The sequence below is a fragment of the Thermobia domestica genome, chromosome 5 (genome assembly GCF_964235325.1).
Source record: "Thermobia domestica chromosome 5, izTheDome1.hap1.1, whole genome shotgun sequence".
NCBI lineage: Eukaryota > Metazoa > Arthropoda > Insecta > Zygentoma > Lepismatidae > Thermobia > Thermobia domestica.
In genome coordinates, this window is record NC_137458.1 from 292080330 (window position 1) to 292092466 (window position 12137).

General features: G+C 35.5%; 1 protein-coding gene across 2 annotated transcripts in view; it reads left to right on the top strand.

Moving 5' to 3' along the window:
• Positions 1-475: 475 nt before the first annotated feature.
• The window catches only part of LOC145686693 (uncharacterized), a 51782-nt gene continuing 40120 nt past the window's right edge, over positions 476-12137 (top strand). Inside the window, exons 1-2 of one of the 2 annotated variants that reach the window (XM_081760241.1) lie at positions 476-626; positions 8206-8377. In XM_081760241.1, the coding sequence (XP_081616367.1) occupies positions 8234-8377 (144 nt within the window). In that variant the 5' untranslated portion in view covers positions 476-626; positions 8206-8233. Of the gene's footprint in view, positions 713-8205; positions 8378-12137 lie in introns of both variants that reach the window. The other variant, XM_081760240.1, reaches the window with a different exon arrangement.

Here is a 12137-nt window from a genome sequence, read left to right on the forward strand (position 1 = left end):
CGATAGAACCTGTTCTATTTCGTTGCATTTTCCCCCCAGCATTTCTGGTCCGATTGCAGCGCCGTGGTGTGATAAAATAAAGTGAAAGATTATGTGCCAAATATCCATGCTCTTTATTTTGTGTGAAAAATTGAATTGTAGTAAAGAAAAATGAGTTGGAGTAGGGATGCCTTTTCCCCATATACTTTTTTGTAGTTTTTGTTTTTCAATATAACCGGCGAGAACTGTTGTTACAACCACTATAGCTTTAGATACCTAACGCTTTAGTTTCGGGGCCATAATTGCGCTCTTCTCCCGTGACTTGTTTGCTACGTCACGACAAGATGCTTATCAAAATGCTACCATGTAAAAGCACCATATACTTTTGATGTCATAGAATATTATACGAGATTTTTGGGAGCACATCTGCTACAAGAAATGCTACGATAAATGTTTCTGTTTAAAACTAGCCTTTTAGTTTGGAATAGTTGATACCATATACTTTTGGCAATGAGATACAATTCTTGTGCTTCTGCAGCGAATTTTCCGAGATCTACTTAACAAAAATCTCTACTCGGGAAATATCATTTTAGATAGATACTGGTAATATTGGTTTTGTTTGTTGTGAATTTATGTAAAGTGAAGAGGTGGGTAATTTAAACTCAAGTAAAACAAATTATAATTGATTTCACTGTACAAATGAGTGTTGGTGTTGGTGAAAACTATTGCTAAGGTAAAATGTTTGTTGTCTGTATTTTATATTGGATTACTATTATTATGTTGTCATACATAAATGTAGTGAAGGTGCAGAATTTCGCAACCCGACTTCTTCGTCATGAATAACAGCATCAGATTTTCCACTTGTTCAAATTAAATCATTGTTCCTAATTAATTTAATTTGTAATAGACCTTAAGTATCTAGTCAAAATATAACCAGAACATGCAGGCTATGAGTATGCAATACAGTACATCGATATGTGGCACAGCATGCTTTTCGTTTAGTTTTAGATTAACCCAGGACACATACAAATATTGTGAAGTCATTACTTCACAAAGATATAATGGTACATATTTGCAATAGAGGTCCTACTAAAATTTCATCTACCTGTTTTTTTTTTTTTTTTCACAAAATCGATTCTTCTGGTTGTAAAGCCTAGAAAGTTACACGCATTACTGTGATTTTAATTCTACCATAATGCTAATCTTCTGCAGATCTCACCCTGGATTAGACCCACATGGACCTGTTTTCAACGTTTTATTACTATAGTTATTTTAATATACTTTACTAATTACTCCTCTCAACTGTTAATCACAAATATTTCTTTATTTTCATGCTTTCTTTCCTCGTCACTAGATATGTGTTGTATTACTGCGCAATGTTAGTACCTATGGCATTTATTCCGAAGTTGGGCGTCCGCTTTCGCCATTTTTTTTTTTTTTTTTTTTTTTGCTACTGCTTCACAAATCTTAAAACTGCTAGTTCATGCCCTCGTACATTCACCATGTTGATAACATTGTGCTCGTTTCTTTCCCACAATGCAGCTGTTCGGTTACCTTGCGCCAAGTAGTTCCCTCCGCTCGCCGTATAGTCCCATGTTTATAGCGCTTATATATAACAAACAAACAACTTTTTCGAGACTCATATATTATCAAGCACACAAACGATCAAATTATCCATGTCTTTCCTGTAAATTTTAAAAATTTTGCTGGAAACAAACGCCCAACTTTGGAACTTAACTCGTACCTACTAACTCTTAAGTGTTGCAAAGTGCACACTATTCAGATATAACGAGAACAATAAATTCTTTCTCTCTCATGTTTTCAACCAGTACTATAAATATCACCCTACTACAGTATTATGAAAATACTTTTAGAGTAGGGTTTTGGGATCGAATCTCCCTATCAAATGCATGTCCCTGTGACATAAAAAATTACAAAACGCATACAAAAGTATTTTTTTGTTTTTGTTTTAAATTTACAATGCCCGCTCCAGATGGTATACTTACTCAGAAACGAGACTTTACACTCTATTAATTTTATAAAAATGGCTTAAACCTTCCCTAATGTTAATCTGTTCCTACCCCTACCCTACTTATCCTTATTTTACTCTAGTCTACTATACCCTTTTAAAGCGGCCTTACTTATTGATTTGCAGCTCGGTTGTGTATTGTAAAGTTTACCCACGTTTTTCTTGTATTAGATTGCTACAGAAGGAGATACGGTACTTATATTTATGAAATATAATTTCTCTTAGCAGGAAATGCACTCTTGCTTAGAAAGTGTTAATTAAGGGAGAAATTGCAACAATAGATGCAGAATGACTTTACAGCGTGTGCACATATGGCATAAAAACTGCATTGCATAAAACTCGAATAACTTTAAAATCACAAACCAACTTCTGCTAGGTGTCCACTAAAATGCATGAATGCTGTCTAACAGTCAGAGCAGGAGCGCAGCAGAGGAGTCTGAGCGGTAAATGACGATACTGGAAAAACAGTTCATATGGCATAAAACACATATGATCACTTGGGACAGTTTTATTATCACTTTGTACACTACCTTATTATAGCACTTCGCTTTATCATCTCTTACATGATACTACGTGGTAAAGAGTGCACTTTCTATTTCTTATTTCTACCGTATTATACATTTAAGAGGTAAGATCCGGATATACTTTGATTACTTGTACAATCCTATTGTGAAATCAAGTAACGTACTCCTTGGATTTTACACATTTATGCCCTATAAAATGAGATAGTACCCACATTTTGCCCTGTTCTACCACAGATGCAACTCCCTTCTTATTAGTTTCCACTAGATTTCTATATTTCCTTCAATTATTGTAGCATATACGTTTTAAGTTAATAAAACAGCAGGTTTGAAACACTGCCATAATATACTGTATTGTCTGTGTATCTAATATCGCAACAGTCCAGAATTTAATAGTTTTTTTTTCCTAATTAATCACCCTACATTGATGATCTTTATAATTTTTTTTTTGTTACTCTCGTGCTGGCATTTCGTCTAATTCTGTTCATTTTTCCTTAAATTTTGTATTTGAGGGCCGCCGTGTGCGGGAGTTCACCCTAACCTTAATCTGTAGGTTCACGTCTCATATAGCACCGGCACTAAAAAAGAACACTCACTTCTGGCCAATTGACGGCAGACAAAATGAACTCTATACCTGTGTGAATCGTATTTTATAGGCGGCATTGGGTTTCTTGGTGCAGATTAAGTTTAGGATGATTCACTGTTGAAGCTGTGTTTGTACACAACTATTTCTTGGTAGAATTCACGCAAATTCCGTGAAAAATTGTTTTGCATTTCTACCCACTAATTACATACATATTGATCATATGTATGCCATAAATCATGTCGAAAAACGACGAGTACTAAAAATATGCGACAATCTGTCCCAGATGATCACTAGAAGCACGTAAACTTCTATTCCAGTTCAGAGCAGGTTGAAACTCGTAATCCCGTGAGGGGATATACCTGTAGGAAGTAGGTGCAAAGCGACGGTTGTATACACGTAAACGAAGACGTACGAAAAACACGTGCCAACCTGTACTAGATTGTTATTAAGTTAAATATGTTAAAATTAAATACAGAGAAATATCGTGTCTCCATGACACAATTGCTCTACAGGAAGACATAAATTACCTTACAGGCTGGTGTGAAATGTGGCACTTGAAACTCAACAGTAAGAAATGTGACAGTATTACTATTACTTTGAAAAAGTCTCCTGTCCCCTCCACATACCATATCAACGATTCCCCTATCACACATTCTGCTAGTCATAACGATCTTGGTGTCATCTTTGATTCAAAACTCACCTTCTCTGACCACATATCCTCAATACTAAAGAATTCAATGCGCATGTTGGGACTTCTTTATCGATTCACCGAACTACGCACTGTTTCCTCATTAGCAACTTTTTATAAGACTTTAATAGCGCCCAAGATCGAATACTGCTCTCCCATATGGGCCATGGCAGCACCTACACATCTCTCCAGACTTGATTCTGTTCTCAATTTCTTCATCGCTATAGTCCGTTTTCGTGTTCCTGCACTTCGAATATTATCTAAGAAGGAGCTCTTGCGACATCTTAATATTCAGACTCCTGAAGTACGCAGAATTATCTCTGACCTGAAATATCTACATAAAATAGTTAATGGAAGCTTAAGATCGGAAATATTACTTCAGGAACTATCCTTACGTGTCCCTTCCCGCATCACCCGGAATACCCACCTATTCCATCTTGCCCGTCCTAGGTTGGCTGTTATACAGAGGTCTCTTTTTTATAGAATACCAAACTGTTATAATCAAGTAACAACTGATGTGGACATTTTTTCGAGCTACCCAGTGTTTGAAAGAGCAATTAAACGAGCTTGGACGGAATAGTTTTACTTTTACACTCTTTTTTCTATGTTGTTGTTATTGTTGTCTTGTTTTTTCTTTCTTTTGTTAGCATGTCCCTGTGTAAAATGGCAAAGTTATGCTGTATCTGGGAATTTGTTCAATAAATAAATAAATATGTATGCCCTTTCTTTCATAGTTGGGAGATATTTCGAACCACCTACGCTTTATCCACTTCAGTAGTCTGTCACTTCCTAATGCCTTTCCTCTTCCAACTGCCCTTCAATATATATTGAATATTTATACACGAGGCAGTGTACGCGTACGCAATCTGTCGTGCGTTGTGAATTAGCACACTGCTTTCATTTTGTGATACTGTGCATAATGATTTCAGCATTCCCGCAAAACTAAGATATTGATAAGATTATCAACTAACAACAGGAAGAATGCAACATTACATAAATAAATTACTTCACTTCGGAATGATTGAAAACTGCCGTTAGGGTAGATATGTAGATTACATACATCATCTACGGGGCAATCCAAATGAAATCGACCAATGATGTTGCTGACAAATGTTAGTTTGTTTTTTTAAATTAACTTTTTATCTAAGCTTGTACCACAATCAGGAAGTTGAAAACGAATATTCATTTATTTTTTAGCCTCGCAGGGTTTGTGGTAGCGGCCTGAGTGTATTTTGAACTTTTCAGAGGATTCCGTTAAATGCTGTAACTTTTTAGGTTTTAAAGATAATGAGTTCAAATCAGAACCATATGAAAGATAATGGAATGGACAACATTCTGTGTTCTGTGCACATTGAGACGTACTTTAGAACGTCGAAGAAAGAAGGAAAAAAAAAAAAAATAAATAAATAAAAAAAAAAGCTCTGAACATTGAGGTTGGGAACGTAGAAATGACCATTTTGGAATGTACATTTTGAAACGAAATAAATGAGACTTACCTTCAATTTTTTGTCTACACAGAGACTAGATAATAGACAATGTCTCAAACAAGTTTCAGATCTGAGAACCATATACTTGATTTCTTGGAAATTTTTAAACATAGCGAATTTTCGAATCGCATATTTTCACCATCAAATATCTCAGGAAGAACACAAGTGAAAAATCTCAAATTTGCACATAATAGACGATAGTTGTGCAGTAACAAGTCGGTACAATTGCATCACTGAGAGGTGAGTAGTTTCTAAGTTATAAGTTTTTTCTTTACTGGGACTTAATATCATAAGGGGCCATGAGGCGTGGATATAAAGTTTGTAGCAAAAGCCAAAATAACAAGACAGTAATTTTAAATGGATAAAGTGTGCATAATTTATGAATAATATCTTGTACAAAAAACGAAACGCGTGTGCTATTTCTTTTCTGCCTATAGCATAGGCAAACAGTTGACTAATTTGTGTAGAGTTTGGCACTGATATTGACCTTTAGGAGATGTGAACTCTGTGAGTGTGAGTTTCCGGAGAACCTTAGTGATTGGCACCCACACTTTGTCATTCGTGGATAATTTAAAAGAGGTTCTTGGGTATTGGTGATGGAAAAAAACGAACGAGAAGATCGTTATTTCCTGACTGATGTCTTCAATTCTCCCAGTTCACCATTTCTCGGCGTAAATACAGGCTATGGTATCTTTAGGTGAAAATGACAACATGCTATGTTCTGGAAGTACTGAAGTACTGCAATCAGTAAATTCGTCTCATTGTGAGTATTCTTAACATCTGATTTGTGTTTGCGTCAAAGGTACAAATCTATGATATAATCTGATATTGATAATTGTTTTACAAGTAGCAAATCTCGAATTTCTTGCTGTTTGACTGCACTTCTTCTGATGAAAGATAGATAAATTGTATGCATGAGATACTAACAATACAAAACCTGTACATCTGTTCAGCTGTTAAAATTGCGAATTTCAAAATCATTGCAACGACTTATAACTCAGAAACTACTCAAGTCTCAGCGATGCAATTTTCCCCACTTGTTACTGCACAACTATCGTCTATTTCGTGCAAGTTTGGGATTTTTCACTTGTGTCATTCCTGAAATATATGATGGTCAAAATACTCGATTTTCGAAAAGTCGCAATGTTCGAAAAATTCCAAGAAATCAAGTACAGTGAAACCTCTCTAAAGCGGACAGCCGTGGGGAATCAAAAATTGTCCGCTATAGAGAGGTGTCCGCCTTAGAGAGGTTTCGATATTTTCTTACGTAAATTAGTAAACAAGGTGATATGTAATTACAAACTATTGAAGGTAATTTATCAAACCGTTCTATGACTGTGGGCATGTCGACATCTGCGGATTTTCCACAAATCGCTTTGAAAGAAATTTTGTGTCTAATCTGAAACTTCTCTAACCACTCGTTCGAGACCTTGAAATCTGAAACATCCACTTCTGTTGCTACCTCCAAATTCTTAGCTTTTAGCATCGACCATAACAAAGGATTTTTTTTTCATTCCGTACTCTACAAAACCATTCAGTTGCACAAAAACTTTGTTCAAAGCAATGATACACTATTTTCATTGTCATTTTCACACCACAACTTTGTTGATTTGTCTTGGTTTTATATTATCTCAGGTGCTTGTGTTTTACCGATACAAAAATTTTCAGCTATCCTTCGCACATTTCAGTATTCTTCGAAAATTCAATCAATTCGATTTTAACATTAGCGCTTTTCGTGGCATTTCGAAAGCTTACAACAACTTACACCGTATTGCTTATTGGATGCAGAATGACATAGAAAAGATTTCCTTCTACAAAGAGAGGCACTAAAAAAATATGCGTATACACGGACAAAAAACACCAAACGTCTTCTGCTTGATTCCAGCGGAACAGTAGAATGACATGACATCCCAAATGGCAGGCAACTGTCAATTACTTTTGATTCTAAAACAGGTTGAGTGGGAGTGGAATGCAAGCAAAGGATATGAGGGTGTTGTTAAACAAAAGCGCTTCGTCTGAGTTTCTGAACAGCCAGTTGACGAGGAAAAGTGTTATTACAATGCTTCCTTGGTGAAACATGTATGCATTTCTGAAAATGTATTCTTTCTGTACTTTTCAACTTGTTTCTAGAGAAAGTGTCCGTAATATGGAGGTAAATAATACCTATAAGAGACAGAAAAGACTGTCCGTGTCCGTACTAGGGAGTGTCCCCTTTAGAGAGGTTTGTCAACATGGTTTTTCCTATTACAGTGTTTGGGGATTACAAAATATGTCCGTTATGAGAGGTGTCCGCTTTACAGAGGTGTCCGTTAGGAGAGGTTTCACTGTATATGGTTCTCAGATCTGAAACTTGTTTAGGACGTGGTCTATTATCTAGTCTCTGTGTAGACAAAAAATTGAAGGTAAGTCTCATTTATTTCGTTTCAAAATGTACATTCCAAAATGGCCATTTCTAGGTTTCCATCCTCATTGTTCAAAGCTGTTTTTGCGACATTCTAAAGGACATCTCAGTGTACACAGAACATAGAATGTTGTCCGTTCCATTACCTTTCATATGGTTTTGGTTTGAACTCATTATCTTTGAAATCTAAGAAGTTACAGCGTTTAACGGAATCCTCTGAAAAGTGCAAAATACACACATGCGCTTATACAAAATGGCCGCTACAAACAAACCCTGCGCGGGTAAAAAATAAATGAAAACCCGTTTTCAATGTGGTAGAATCTTAGGTAAAAAAAATTGTCAGCAACCTTTGACCTGAAAATTGGTCGATTTCATTTGGATTGCCTCCTACCCCAGTAGCAATTTTTATTCATATTGCATATATATTCTAAGAATTTCTGGATTGAACATCTCATTGTGTACGCGAATGTTATTTAAAAATGTGTAATGATTAATAGATTCTTCCAATTTACAGACATTAGTATTACACAGTGAAGAGCAAAATGGCGTTTATGCAAGTGACGGAAATGACTATGAGGGATGAAGAGGAACCAAAATCATTTACTGGAGAGCTTCAGAGCAGTCTTATATTGCCAAACACTGATGAATTGGAAACTACGCTTTATAAAAAAGAGAAAGTTATAGAGGTAAACGTGAACTTAGCTCTAAAAAGTGTAGCTTCTTTAACCGGTAGATTTCTTGATTTGTTGCTTCAACTTTGTTGTATTCTCAAATATGTAACGGGTGAGCAGTGTGATCATTGTGCGTATTAGGAAAAAGAAATGAACTCTTTCAATTTTATCCAAGTGTATGTCCTTTAGGCCAAAGGAGAAGAATGATTATCAAGAGCTGGTGAAATGATAAAGTGGGAGGAAAAGAGAGAAACCTTGGACACGATGTTGACCACAAACTTTCATGACGTAGAATCGAACTTAATACCCCTCGCACTGAAGGTAACCGCTTTGCCAATGAGCCACCGGGCTTCACACTCCGTGTACTAAGAGTTAAAAAAATAAAGGGTCGCTGTGTTTCAGTGGTATTGCGTTCGCCTTTGTACAAAGGGTTATTGGTTCGATTCTAGGTCATGTGAGTTTCCTCAAGGTTCTCCCCAGTTTTGGCATCCTACCATTACCATTCATCTCATCATTACTGTCTCGCTTGGCCTCAGTGCATAATCATATAATTTTTTTAAATTTTTTTTTTTAATGTCCAATCTATTCTGTATTACAAGAATGCGATAAAAATAATAAATCAAGAGAGAAATATAGACGAATGAAGAAATTAACAAAAATTAAATAATAAAAACACTAATACAGTAAAATCTGTCAATGTTGGCCACCATCGCTTCCATTGAAAAGTGGTCAACTTACAGAAAATAAGTGTCATTGGTGTATTTTTAGAGTAGGAATTCCAGTATTACTTGATTGTAAAATTTTAATAAGCAATGGCACGACAGCTACTTTAAATAATGTATTTAGAGTATTTATTCTTTTTGGCACATACGTACATTCTAATTTTGTAGTTAACTATGAACCACAAATGTTTCCCTCGGAACAAAAGATGTTTTGAAAAAATCTTAAGGGAATTCATATTTCAAAACCTCCGCTAGCTTTCGGCAAGCCGTCAGGCGCCAATAGTTGACAATTAAGATGCTTAGCTTTAGCCTTGAATTTTCCGGAATTACTAAAGCTCCCCACTGATGAAAGAAGCTAATATAGCTAATGGTTCTACCAAAACAGACAGGGTAAACAAATACGTACATCCATTTCCTAAATTCCTGTATGTGCTTTTTCTTATTCACATCTTCCTTCACCACCCCTTTATCAAGGTAGGGGTCTGATCATTGACCTCCAAGAACAAATTGTGGGAATACGAAAGAATTAAGAAAAATAACAAACCCGATATTTTGCGTGACGAAGATACGCAGGTAAATTTATCATTATCATGATAGGGTAAACACCGCTTCAATGCGACCAACTTCCAAGATAGACAGGTGACCAACTTAGAGTAATAAATAACGACTGTCTAATGGGAAAATGCAGGTTCAAGACGAACCAGGCCAAGTTGACAGGTTTTACTATGTTAGGATGCAGAATAAAACTATGTAGGGAAATTATCGAAAAGATAAAAGTAGGTTTACTGGAGCGAATAAAGTGTAGCAGAATGGAACACTTAACAAGATGGTTGAAACAAGAGAATCCAGAAAAGAGAATAAGAATGAATGAAGAAAATAGTGAAAGCGTGATCTGACACACGCTAAAACTGTACGCTATGATCTCATCCGCTAAAACGGCTCTTCAGATAGGAGAGAATGAACTAAGGTTTCCTTTTAAAGTTCAAGAACAGAGAAAAAGGAAAATGTAATGCTGCGTCCACATGGGCGAGGCTATGTTGGAATGCAGGGTGAAATTAGCGAGAATTCAATAGTAGAAGATAAAACTAAAGAATGAGTGTTGAAGAGCGGCGTAATACTAAAGAAAGAATACTAATGGAAAAATTGATAAAAGATGAACAAATTTGAAAATAACAAATTATTTATAATAATAATAATGACAGTAGTAGGATATAAGGCATGAAATGAAAACTATGTAGCAATAATAATGATAGAAAGAAATGTATGGCAAATGGAAATAATGTAGTGACGTATGGCGATGTAGACTGTTGAAACCAGGGGGTAGTTAGCTCATAGGATTGTGACATGTTTCCTCATTATTATTTTTTTCTGAGGGATATAGAAGAGACTTAGGTAAGTACCAATGTCAATTCTATCATCTCAATAACAAGCTCAATTTAGTTAATTTTTTAAAATAGTGTGCTTTATAGCAGTAAGCTCTGGACTTATGAGAACATAAACAGTCATACATACGCCATGATATGAAAAGTATGACGTACAGGATCACTATTAATGTATGATCATAATATATTCACTGTGAAAATCTGTCATATATTTAAATTGGAAAAATTGGTTTAAAAAATGGAATTTAAAAAATCATGATTGGTGATCACCCTGTCATTAGTTAAAATGGAAGGTCCAACCTGCAGTTTATCCTAACAATGAACAATTTCACATTTAAAAATAAGCACCACCTTCAAATCATGGGCACACACAATTCTTTATACTCCAACTTACTAATGGGACTCCTGAAACAATATATATATATATATATATATATATATATATATATATATATACGCTCATTACCACTTATATTTTCCCTCTAACCTCAATTCATGGGCTACATTTTCATATTATAGACCTACGACCAACTAACACTGGAACTATTCTCACAGTCTCCGAACAAGTGTCCATTCAAATTCACCTAACCCTTTTTCAGCCATTTACTCACCTTGATGTAAACATCAGGCTGAGAATAGAGTCTCGAGATTGACGTACACGTTAAATCTATCAACAATATGTAATAGCTCACACCTTCATAACCTCGGTATACCCTACCGTATTCCTTGAGCATTCAGGGAATCTGTATATGTTCCAATACACCGTCCACCCCAAGATCTTCTCGTCAACACTCTCCAACTAATTATACCCCCTCAACATTATCAGCAAGCAATTCAGTCATGCATAAAACCATGCTTAATGAGAACAGACTAGAATCTGCTATTTCGTACTTCCATACCTAATACCATCGCAGCCTCCATTTCGTATAAAAACTAATGAATCTTACGTATCACATGCTCAGCACATCATTTAAACCAGAAAATACTTTCAAAACCCTTACTAAAATTATCCACCGAAGACCCTTAGGTCTCCACAGGATCATTAGCATTGTAAGACCCGGTACGACTACGAAAACAATTCTGTAAACCCAAGTGTAAAACTTGTTCTGTATACCAATTTCCTGTTCTGGGTACCAATTTGGCGTTACAACACCCTATCACAGATAACATACACTTTCCACCACTGCGACACTTGAGATAGTTCCAACCTCATTTACATCCTGTAAATACACTTCCAGACTTCCTACCCTACCTCACCACACTCACTTCAGTTCCCACATACTGTTTTCAGTCTTTGGTTATTTCTTTACTTTTTACGTCATCTTTCCTATCCATTTCTCATTCTATATTATCATTCATTATTGTCGTAATTCATTATTTTTCAACGTTATTTATTTTTTGTAAATATCTTAATTAATTTACATATTTTCATTTTTTCCCCTATTATACAATATAATTTTTATCTTCAAAGTTATTCATATATATTTCTTCGCACGGGAAAGACAAATTCGTGGGAATTTTTGAAAGGTGTGTATGAACTGCCCCCTCCCTCCTAGGATGTGTATTTCAATCGAAATGGAATAGTGAGAACCCAGCTTGAACCAAGTGTTAAATATGTTCATTTTGTTCAATCAGTTCCATATTTTTTTTTTTCTGCTGCTGTTTTAAATC